General features: G+C 51.3%; 2 protein-coding genes across 2 annotated transcripts; both read right to left on the bottom strand.

The window, feature by feature from the left end:
- Positions 1 to 768: 768 nt before the first annotated feature.
- On the bottom strand, positions 769 to 4,698 carry GUITHDRAFT_146842 (hypothetical protein; the record flags this gene model as incomplete). The annotated part of the gene is made up of 12 exons (XM_005821851.1): positions 769 to 977; positions 1,364 to 1,408; positions 1,770 to 1,898; positions 2,024 to 2,069; positions 2,453 to 2,722; positions 2,843 to 2,929; positions 2,976 to 3,003; positions 3,050 to 3,071; positions 3,326 to 3,423; positions 3,634 to 3,701; positions 3,758 to 4,019; positions 4,136 to 4,698. The coding sequence occupies 12 exons, from the start codon at positions 4,696 to 4,698 to the stop codon at positions 769 to 771; spliced, it is 1,827 nt and encodes a 608-aa protein (XP_005821908.1).
- Positions 4,699 to 7,689: 2,991 nt separating this feature from the next.
- On the bottom strand, positions 7,690 to 11,348 carry GUITHDRAFT_48863 (hypothetical protein; the record flags this gene model as incomplete). Its single annotated transcript, XM_005821850.1, has 2 exons — positions 7,690 to 9,015; positions 9,063 to 11,348. Coding segments are annotated over 2 exons (3,612 nt in total), but the record flags the coding sequence as incomplete, so codon positions are not given.
- Positions 11,349 to 11,434: the final 86 nt, after the last annotated feature.

Raw genomic sequence — 11,434 nt, 5'->3', positions numbered from 1 at the left:
GGGGGGTGGGGAGGGAGCGAGGAGAGAGAAAGGTTTCGACAGTGACAAAGGAAGCAATCATAACTGTCGTCACCTCTCAGGAATGTGGGGGGATATCACAATCTGCGCTGCGATCTCGTTGCGGAGGATGTAGCGATGGCTCCAGGAGAGCAGGTCATAGCACTTGATACAATACTTCCTCGATTCCATCGACCTTGGTTGGTGTCAAGGCAGGCGAGTCGAACATTGCAATCAGTTGTCAACGACAACATCATCATCGTCTCCATCATGATCATCATCTCCATCATCATATACAGCAGTAGTAGCGGCATCATCATCATCATCATCATCATCATCTCCATCATCTCCATCATCATCATCTCCATCATCATCATCTCCATCATCATCATCATCATCATCATCATCTCCATCATCTCCATCATCATGATCATGATCATGATCATGATCATCGTCATCATCGTCATAGTCCTCACAGAGCCACTTCAGAGGTGATCTTTCTTTCATGCATCATGCTATTGGCAGGTGAGAGATGGTTCCTATCCAGCTGGATTATCCCAACGCCCGTCGATCTGTCCGTCACTTTCCTTCCTTTGAACTTCGCTGTATTGACCCACGTCAGGCTCTCCTCCTTATCTCCATCCTTATTCCTGTCCTCATCCTTATCCTCATCTTTATCCCAATCTCCTCTGCTCCTCTGCTCCTCTGCTCCTCTGCTCCTCTGCTCCTCTGCTCCTCTCTCCTCACCTCTCCTCTCCTCTCTCCTCCTCTCTACTCCTCTCCTATCCTATCCTCCCACTCCCTCTCTCTGCTCTTTCTCTCCTCTCTCTCCCTTTCTCTCCTCCTCTCACGATATCCCGACGCAAGCATGTCGATCTCCTTGCTCCTCGCGCTCGCGCCTCCCAGCGCCTTCTCGAGCTTCTTCCTATCCAGCTGCAGCAGCGATGACGCAAAGGGAAATGCACCCCTCAATCTCTCAGCTGGAGTTTAGGTGGGAAAGAACAATCAGCGCACAAGGGAGGAGATAGAAGGTAAGAAACAGGAACAGGAGGGGAGAGAGTTGAGAAAGAGGTGGAGGAGCATGAAGAGGAGGAAAAGAGGAGGAAGAAGAGCAAAGAGGACCAATGAAAGGGAGCAGGAGATGAGAAGGAGCAATAGAACAGGAGGAGGAAACAGGGAGGAGACGAGAAGAGCAGGAGCAGGAGCAGGAGCAGGAGCAGGAGCAGGAGCAGGAGCAGGAGCAGGAGCAGGAGCAGGAGCAGGAGCAGGAGCAGGAGCAGGAGCAGGAGCAGGAGCAGGAGCAGGAGCAGGAGCAGGAGCAGGAGCAGGAGCAGGAGCAGGAGCAGGAGCAGGGGCGGGAGTGTACCCTCGCTGGCAGAAATGTTCTCCTCGGGCTTTGCAGGCACTAAACCTGCAAAATGTAAGACGAAGACAAGAAAGCATGAAAATTGTAGAAGCAGGAAGAATGAGGACAACACGGACCATTTGATCATGCGGATGTTGGGGAGGAGGAGGAGTGGGATGACAACAAGTTTAAAGTAAGAGGAAAGGGAGAGAGGAGGAGGAGGAGGAAAAGAAAACAGAGGTGGAACAGGATGATGTTGAAGACGGAGAGGACGAGGAGAGAGGATAAATGAAGCAGGTCAAATGATTAGGACGACGAGGAGGACAAGGGAGAGGAAGAAAAGGACGAGAACGAGGGGACGAGAACAAGAGCGGCGAGGACTACAAGGAGTGTAAAGAGGAGGAGAAGGAGAATAGTAGAGTTTTACCTTCCCGTGACAGGCAGACTGAAAACCCCACGTTGGGTATTCGCAGCAAGGGCTCGTTCCCAGTGAATGTAAGCTGAGACCCTGTCATTTTCCTGTAGTGGAAATGGCCGAACAAGCCGCGAATGTCCCCTGCGGTATCGTTATAAGGACGAGGAGGAGGAGGAGGAGAGGGGGGTGGGGAGCGAAGGGGGGAAGGACAATGACGAGGACGAGGACGAAGAAAGATGAGGGAAGTGGAGGGGAAGCTGGAGAACCAGGAGGAAGAGAGTTTGACATGGTAGAGAAGAGGAGGAGAAACAGCTAGGGGGCAGTTGTAGTCAAGATGAAGAGGAGCAGAAGGAGAAGAGGCAGGATGTATCTACCCGATGACAGATCATCGATTGAAATCTGCAGATTGAGAAATCCGTTCTCTGTGGGAGCGTGAGTGAAGGAGTAGAAGAAGGAGAGCAGAAGAGTGAAGACAAAAAGCAGCAGACGAGAACATAGAGAAGGAGAAGGAAGAGGAGGAGGAGGAGGAAGAGGAGGAGGAGGAAGAGGAGGAGGAGGAGGAGGAGGAGGAGGAGGAGGAGGAGCAGCAGCAGCAGCAGGAAGTAGGTGAGCAAGGGAGGGATCTGGGAGAACCTGTCAGAAAGATTGAAAGTCTCCGCGAGATAGACTGAAGTCTGATCGTGCTGCTCCTCTACCAGCATGCGTTGGTGAGCTGCCGACGAGGTTCGGGCTACGGACATGGCTGAAGTGGTTCTGACAGGAGCGAAGGTCGAAGACTGTGCTGTCGACATGGTCGAAGAGGTTCTGACAGGAGCGAAGGTCGAAGGCGTTTGCGTCGTCGACATGTTGGAGGTTGTCCTAGTAATCGAAATGGTCGAGCTGGTGCGCAGGATCCGTTTGCTCTCGGTCAATTCTGTCTCCACGAGGTCGTAATAGCCTCTCGCTCCTTCGCAGTTGTCAAAGTCCTGCGTTCTTGTTGAGGAGCAGGAACAAGCAGAGGAGAGGTGGGACTTTGCTGAACTGCAGGAAATGCTGGAAGGAGGAGGAGCGCAGGAGGAAGGAGAAGGTTAAGAAGGAGCGTTGACCTCAACTTGGAAGCTCTCGAGTCGGAAGAGAGGAACCTCTGGGGAAAGCGGCAGGCAAGCTGAAACAAGCCTGTTCCTTGGAATGTCCTGGTGATGGATGTCAGGATCAGATGATACAAGCTGCATTGAGAACCTCGAAGTCGATGGAAAACCCCGAGAGGCTGCGTTGCAAGTCAGAAGCTTCAAGAGGGCAAACACGTCACGCACCAGGAAATGTTCCCGCCGAACACTGAGAGAGAGTGTCAGTCTATCAAGAAAGCAACGCTGATGGGAAGAAGCAAGATGAGGAGGGTAATGAGCAAAACAAGAGAAAGGTGGTGGCAATATTGATTATGACGCGTTCAAGCAGGACAAGAAAGACGAGAAGGGCGCGGAGGAGGGAGGAGTAAGGGAGCAGAGAGGGTGAGGAGCCGAGGAGAAAGGGGGCAGTCAGGGGTGAGGAGTTGGAGGAGGGAGGGCAAGGGAGGGCAATGAGGAAGGTACCTTCAAGGTTGATCGATCGCACAGGATTGACCACCTCCCATTCAACGCCCAAGGGGTTTCCAGCTAGCCTGATAGACTTTGACTTGAGCACACGAGGCCTTGAGGGGGGAAAGAGAGACAGAGAAGGGAGGAAGGGGGAGGGGGGAAGGGAGCGGGAGATGATGATGATGATGATGATGATGATGATGATGATGATGATGATGATGATGATGACAACGACGACAGAGAGAGAGAGAGAGAAACAGGGAGAGAGAGACAGAGAGAGAGAGAGAGAGAGAGAGAGCACATATGCTGCCTGACAGACCCACCTGTGAAGTCCGACGTACAGCGGAAACTCCGCAAGGTTCCCATCCAAGGAGAATTCTAGAGTGATTTTCTGTGACAAGAAACAACATGAGCGACCGTCCATATGATCGCAGAAGCACGATGGACCTGCGCGGATTCGACTTTGGTGACATTCTTCGAGCGATCAACAGTGGGGCTCAAGGGAACGATCCTTGTATCCTCGTCCCAAGAGACCACCAGCACTACCCTGCTGTGCGAGCTCTGCGGGAAAACAGCCTTGATATCTTTGATGGTGAGGGTCAGAGAGAGGTTCTGAGACTTGAGCTGATCGTATCTCATCGACTCCGGAAGATCTGCTTCCAGCAGAGAATTGTACATGTCTGACTGATCTGTCCTGAACGCATCTCTCCTGTTGCACTCGTAGAATCACAGCAAGGCAGAGCAAACATTGACTAGGACCTGTTTCGAGGTGAACGCAAACTCCTGCCGATAGAGACTTGAGACCGGGTTTCAGGTGAGGACGACCTGTGGACGTGCGGATGAGAAGCATGCAGGAGGGACTCCTCGAAGTTCTCTTCCGTCTGATGACTCAGTTCAGAGTCGAGCTCGTTGATCGTAGCCCGAAGCACTCCAAACCCCGTCCTGTACTTACTGTGCATCTCACTCTTCAGCTTCGCCACGATGTCTTGGAATCCAGGCTCCTTCCATCCATTCGATTCGTTGATCTTTCGGAAGACGCGAACTTGTCGTATGAAGGAATTGTCGCGCAAGGACCCCTGCCTCAGCCTCTCTTCTTGGATCGCCAGGTTTCCTATCCTCCTCGCCTCCAACCGCGCTTGCCCGAGATTGACGGACCTTGATGAGCTGCAATGTCTCCGCGATGAAATGCTCTCATGAGACTCTGTGGATTGAACTCGCCTGGTTGTCTTGCCACCCAACTTAGAGAAACTATCTGCTGTCCGTGGGCAGATAGAGCTGTTGTCGGCTGTCCTTGGGCGAGTGTGGTCTTCCTGCTCTTCCTTAGTATCCAAGATACTATGAAGTGATCTCGAGAAGATACTTGATTGTGAAATCCTTCTTGACCCCATGGTATCTAGAGTTCTTCGGCAGGGAGCAGCGTATTGTTCTCAGAGCGTGTGGTCAACTGCATGGAAACTGACACGGTTTTCTGCCACAGAACTCTTCATGCAAAGTAGACAGGAATCAGGGCCGGATTGTTCTTGATCTCTAGCATCTTCGTTGTATCGGAATGTTCTCTTGTCCTCTCCCTTCTCTCTCCCCTCTCCTCCTCCACCAACCACAAGGCCATCTCCGAGAAAACGCCTGACAATTCCCCACGGTCACCACCCCCTGTTCCTACCCACCCATGTGAGAGAATCTGAACAAAACCACCGGTAGTATTTACTCCTGGCTTCTGGGGAAAGAGGGGTGGGTATCTTCTGACAGTCCTCGAAAGTTGTCAATCATCTTGACTATTTTGAGTACCGGTGGATTTCACCACCCCCGCCTCAACTTCAGTTGCCCTACGATAATCGGCGGACTGACAACTACCGCACACGGCATGGCTGCTCTATGATGATCCGCGCCATGCCAGCAGGTGACTCAGTCAGGCTCAGCAGCGAGCGCATGTTTCAGGTTGTGCCCCTCTAGCTGAGACTTGGCCCCTCTAGCTGAGACTTGGCCCATGGTGTCATCCTCGGAACGATGAGTCGAGAGCGTGTCGTCTGAGTCTGCGGTGGACGCTGCCGGGTATTAGTGGGATCGTGTTGTCGTTGGGCATGATTGTAGAGGGATCCGAAGCGGAGCCTCACTTGAACTGATATGTATCTCGTCAGCTTGGGGTTCCGTAGTTCAACAGTATGATCAGCCGGTCCTGCTGGATCGTGAGGGAAGTCGAACTTCCTCCGTAGGTAGTTGCATGAGTCGAATGGTTTTGTTGGGCAGGATAATCGTTGCTGAATGTCGGTCTTAATCTGTTGACAATGTTGCCGAGTGATGGCATGTGGATCCTGGTTGTTTGACGAAGTACTGCGTCTGTGTTGGTGGTTGAGTCTGTGAATATGGTGTCGTGGACTCAAGTTGTCTTGCCTGAGGTCGTGTTCGGGAGTAACTTTCGGACGAAGTGAAAGCATCGTTCGACGATGGGTTGTGTCGCTGTGTCGTGTCGTTCTGACCTGATGGAAGTACTCTTGGGGAATAATAGTATGTTTTGTCAAAAGTGACATCCCGGGAATGTTTGACCTTGTGTTCTGAATAGCTCCAAAGTGAGCCGGATGTATCCTCCTCGCCTTGTTTGTAAGGAGTAGATAGTCGCTGTCCATTAGGTAAGGTAAGCCATGGCAAGGAGTGATGATCCTTGTAGTAGGAAAGGTGTCGATGTTGTGCTGCTGCTTGTGAATGTGTACGAATTGCCGGCGCGTCTTATCGCTGGTCGGGGTCCGTTGACTTGGGGACAGACCTGGATCATGCCCGGCCTTGTCAGCCGGAGTCCGAACAGACACTGCAGCCACGATCTCACACACTGCAATCTGAGAGCTTATAGGTCTTGAGGCAGTCAGGCTCACAGCGCACTGCCGGTTGAAGGCAGATATGTCCTCCGACACAAGGAAAGACGATGAGAACGGAAAGATTGAGAACAGCAAGCTGATTCAGGATTTTCGTTCTGATTTTCAAGCTTCCGACCTGAAAGCGTCAACAGCTACTGAGGTGGATGTACTACGCCGATGCCGTTCTCGGACATACTCTGAATCATGAAGTGAGCGCTCTTGCACTATGAAGCTATCCTCAAACCAGCCAAGGATTTCGGAAATCAGAATGTGTATGTTTTAGGCCTTCACCTACTTCTTCTGCCATTCACGATCCATTTCTATTTCGTAATTGCTCACATTTCTTCAGGCTGTCACAAGGTAACGAGATGAATGGATGAGGGTCGATAGTGCGTCTTTGGTCATCAAAGGAGCTATCTTTACGTGTAAAACAATGCTGATTTGCAAAAAGTGCATCTCAAAGTTTTGATAAACACTATCCAAGAAATGCTTAGTCTGTCACATGTAAGCCTTGCTCTGCAGCTTCTTTGCCAGGTCTTCCCGCACCTGGACATGGATGCCGTCCCCAGTTTGAAGGCAGACATGTCTGACTGTCATGGCGTTCCTACCTTCAGAGCAGATTTCTGTGCCTGACGCCAATGAGTCGATGCGAGGGGTGGAGTGCACTTTCTCTTTGAGGTACTGGGATTTCACCCACAGCAGAGGAGCGGGAGACGGGAGGAGTCCTGAGTTCGAAGAGATACCAATCTCATGAAATTGGTTGGCAACAAGGGAGCTCGCGTTAATCAACAAGAATCTATTTTGCATGATGTGTGATGTTGATCCTATTCATGCTAGGATCTTGTCCGACAAGTATTCTCCGCGCTTTCAAAAGCAGCGAAACCAGGATGACTTGGTTTGAGTTCGAATGACCCTCATGACAGCTGCTTTTTGCTGCTGAAACGTGTCCAAGCCTGCTTCTTCTACTGCCTATGTTACAGCATTCACGTCAGACTCTTCTGAGTTTCCCTTAGGTACATTGAATGTACGCTAATCTTCTAACAATAACAAAATGAGATGAAGGTAACAGATCATTGTTGTTTTGTATCGTTTATTGCGGTTCAGACGTGCGCTGCAACAAATCAACTTGCTACTATGACAGGCATAATTCTCCAGAACAGCTCATCTCTTGAGATGCTTGAGATATTTGAGAGCAAGGAAAGTGATGATGCGAAAACCGGCAAGGAAGACCACAAGGAGCCCAATAAAAAGCTTCTCGTCGTCGAGGTTCGATTCCGTCGTGATACTCCAGTAGTCCCAAACCGTCAGGCGATGCACCACCGCGCTGCCAAGGTTCTCCTTCGCCCACTCCTCTCCCATGCTGATCGTCACTTGCCCCGTCCTGTCCATGATCAAACTACATCCTGGCCCCTTCCCTCCAAATTCTGACAGAGACGCGACCCCCGCCATGCTCGGGTCGTCGCACGAGAAGCTCCCTGGCCCGCTCCCAACGCAGGTCAAGTCGCATCGGAACTGTCGCGGCATGGCAGCCTTGAGGCCGTAGCGTGCGGGGAAGGCGTAGTAGAGGATGCGCCAGGGATAGGGGATGGCCGACTCAGGCATGAAGAAGCCGCAGAAGAGAACCATCATGCCGACCGTCGGCCCAGCAGCAAGCGACGCGGTGTGCACAGAGGGAAGGAGAGCAGAGAGCATCTGACCCCAGAAGCAGAAGACCCCGGCGAAGAGGAAGAGGCTGATCGCGTAGATGGCGATGTCCTCGGCTGAGGTCCACAGGCCGGCAAGAGGATAGAAGATGACCATGTGCAGCAGTACAACAGCGAGGAAGTAGGGGATCTCTGCCACGGTGATGCCAAAGAGAAAAGCAAACGGATCGTACATGCCCGCTGCGATCTCCTTGTAGTAGACAATCCTGCTGTTGCTGATCACCCCGACAGTCATGACGGTCTGTACAGCACATGTAAAGAAGAGCCCCGCAAACAAAACTCCGTTGAAGGACTGGAGAGAAGCCTGATCATTGATTTTCGAAACATCCAAGCTCACAATGTTGAGAGAGAAGAGAAAAGCAATGCCGACAACGACTATCAGGCGGTTCAGTGAGTAGCCAACGTCCCTCCAGTAGCTTCGAACCCATCGTCTAACAGACAGCAGCGACTGCGCCACTATTCCCAGTGCGCACTTTGTTTGAAAATGAATCTCTTGTCCCAGCAGGAGACTCTGAAGCTCATTCATTACTCGTTGAGCAAGTGGAGACTCCTGATAGTGACGGACGAAATCGACAGCGTCTTCTTCTTTCCTGACGTTCAATCCTGCTCCTATCACGTCGAGCATGTATTCAGCTGGGTTCATGCCCTCCTGGAACTTGATGGTCCTCTCTGAGCTGCTCTCGAAGAAGTTGATCATGTTCTTCCCTGAGAAGCGCAGCTCTCCCGTCACAGGATGCTGGTAGGAGGGTCCAAGGTCCCCGTTGTAGACCGTCCAGCCACCCTTCTTGAGCAGGAGCAAATTATCGAACATGCAGAAGATCTCCTGGGAAGGCTGATGGACAGTGCAGATGATGGTCCTGCCGCTCAAGGCTATCCTCCGTAGCACAAGCATGATGATTCTTGCCGCGCGGATGTCCAAGCCGGACGTTGGTTCGTCAAGAAAGAGGACGCTGGGATTTGCGACCATCTCCACACCGATGGTGACCCTCTTCCTTTGCTCGACAGACAGCCCTACCCCCTTCTCTCCGATGGCTTTGTTCAGAATCGGACGCAGCTCCACCAGGTCGATCACAGCTTCTACCACCTTCTGCTTGTCTTCTTCTGTTGTTTCTGCAGGCAATCGATGACGCGCCGAGAACAGAAGTGCTTCTCGCACCTGCAGCAAGAGAGTCAACGGAGTCATCACAAGTCAGGACATCTCACTGTTTGCGTTGGGATATGAATGTCTGTTTGCTCTACGTACCCACTAATCCTCGCGAAGCTTCTGAGGTTCTGGAAGTGGCCGTTGACGAGTATCTGACCAGAAATGGTTCCTGAAGTCTTCCGTCCCGCAATCACATCCATGAGAGTTGTCTTGCCAGCTCCAGAGGAGCCCATGAGAGCCGTGATGGTTCCGGGCTTGAAGAGAGCGTTGACGTTGTTGATCAGCGACTTCTCCGTCCACTTCACTCCCGCATCCGGGGGTGCTGGCACTCGCACACTGTAACCAAGATCTTTGAGAGCCAGAGAGACGGCAGGAGGCTGAGGAGAAACGCTTGCCAGAAGCTCCAAGGCAGCCCGGTCGACCTGCAGGGCTGTAGCCTGCGAGAGAAACGACACCATGCTCGTATCAAGGACAGCGCCTTCCTTACCCGAACCCCCGCGAGGCTTCTTGGGCTCGACAATCATCGGCCGTTCATAGTCCAGCCTGCGGAAGTGGAGACCAAGAGCATAGAGGAGCTGACAGAGAACGATAAGAGCAGACAGATAGATAAAGCCCAACCAGATCCAGTGTTCCTCCTGCTGTATTGAAAACGATTGCAGATAAATGTCACCCAGTCTCACAGCTGGCATTCCTGGCTGAACCACAAGCTTATCGTACCTTCCATTTTGCCCAGAAGACTTGAACTCGTTCACTGTCAAAATCCGCAGAATCCAGGGGGTTGGAACAATCCAGTAGATCCAAACAAAATAGTCTGGGATGCTCTGTTTCGTCACAAGATATCCAGAGAAGCACATCGAAAGTGCTGCAAACCCAATAGCAAGACCTTGTGCAGTAGACGCCTTTCTTGTGTTTGCTGAAATAGCCTTGAAAACGGATGTGAAAGAGATCGAAATCATGAAGATTGCCAGGAAAAAGACACCGAACGTCGATAGCTGGAAACCGACAAAGAAAAAAGAGATGAAGGAAACAATGACAACCTCCAGCAATTGTAGAGGGAGCTCTGAAAGCAGCTCTGCCATCACATAAATCCACGTTGGATAAAATCCAGAATCCCTATGCTTATAGAAAATAGATCTCTTTCCTATGGTGACATCCACGACATACATGTTGCTCATGGACATCAAAGAGGCAAGAAGGAAGAGCATTGGAATTTTCATAGCATCGTTGTCTGTCTGCCAAAATATTGTTCCCAACATGACAGATTGAAGTAATCTCTGCACGATCAGACCTCGCACTAAAGTCTTGTCTTTCATCAAGACAGTTGAGGATCGCTTGACACACGAAGTGATGAGCCTGAGGTAGGAGGAGCCATAGGGAATGGTCCATGGAAAGCGATTGACTGGATTTGACGAGAGGTCCTGGCCGACTGACGCTGCTTCTTTGAAGCGAGGAAGGATGGCGTCTTCGAAGGCTTGCGACCTCTTCCACCTCTCTGCCAGCTCAATGCACGATGGCGGATGCTCGCCCTTAGAACTAGGCCACAGCTGGACTGCTTCTTCGCTGCAGACTCTAACGAGAAAATCTGCAAGTGGAAGGTCATCTGGACAGAAGAAGCCAACTTCGTCACAGAAGTACTTCATCGCATGGCTCACGGGTCCATGATAGACAAGAGCCCCTCCAGTCCCCAAGACCAAAACTTCATCGAAGAGCTCCACGACATCCGGCGGAGGTTGCAGGAGAGAGACTATACTGGTGTTGTGAAAGGTGTGGCAAGCATTTGCCAGTGACTTGACGATATCATATGCAGCAGCTGAATCTAAACCGGTCGTGATCTCATCCATGCAATGAACCATTGGAGTTCCAACCAGTTGCTCAGCCAGTGTAAGCCTCCTCTTCTCTCCACCCGATATGCCACGCAAAACTCCATCACCAACTATAGTGTCTTTGCAGTTCTCAAGCCCGCTATACGTCAGAAGCACGTTCACTTTGTTCCGCATCTCCCTGCCTTCCTCCTTGTTTTGAGGGATATCTACTCCACCTTTTTGAGCAACGTGCCGGACAAATGCAGAGGATGTGCAGTCAAAAGCGAACTCGAGAGTTTGTTTGACAGTCAGAACAGGAGTATGATTGTCAATTTGTGGGGTATAAGCAACGATCCGAGGTACCAATGCATTTCTTGGACAAACACCATTATACAGCAAAGTTCCTTTGGCCTGGATGTCGCTATCGATACGATTCGAAATGTGTTTCAGCAGAGTTGTCTTTCCTGCTTGTGGGGGACCAATCAAAAGACAGATCTTCCCAGGTGCAAAAGCTGTTGTGACATCGTGCAGGAGAGTCTTTTTGCTAGAGCGGTTCTCCTGGAGAAGGAAGGAAGTAAGCATTGACTGGATGGCAGATGAGACAGTCTGGTATTCGTCGTGCGAAATCT

This window comes from Guillardia theta (genome assembly GCF_000315625.1).
Source record: "Guillardia theta CCMP2712 unplaced genomic scaffold GUITHscaffold_136, whole genome shotgun sequence".
Taxonomy (NCBI): domain Eukaryota; class Cryptophyceae; order Pyrenomonadales; family Geminigeraceae; genus Guillardia; species Guillardia theta.
The sequence above is the reverse complement of the archived record's forward strand: the minus strand, read 5'-3'. Positions and strand labels throughout refer to the sequence as shown.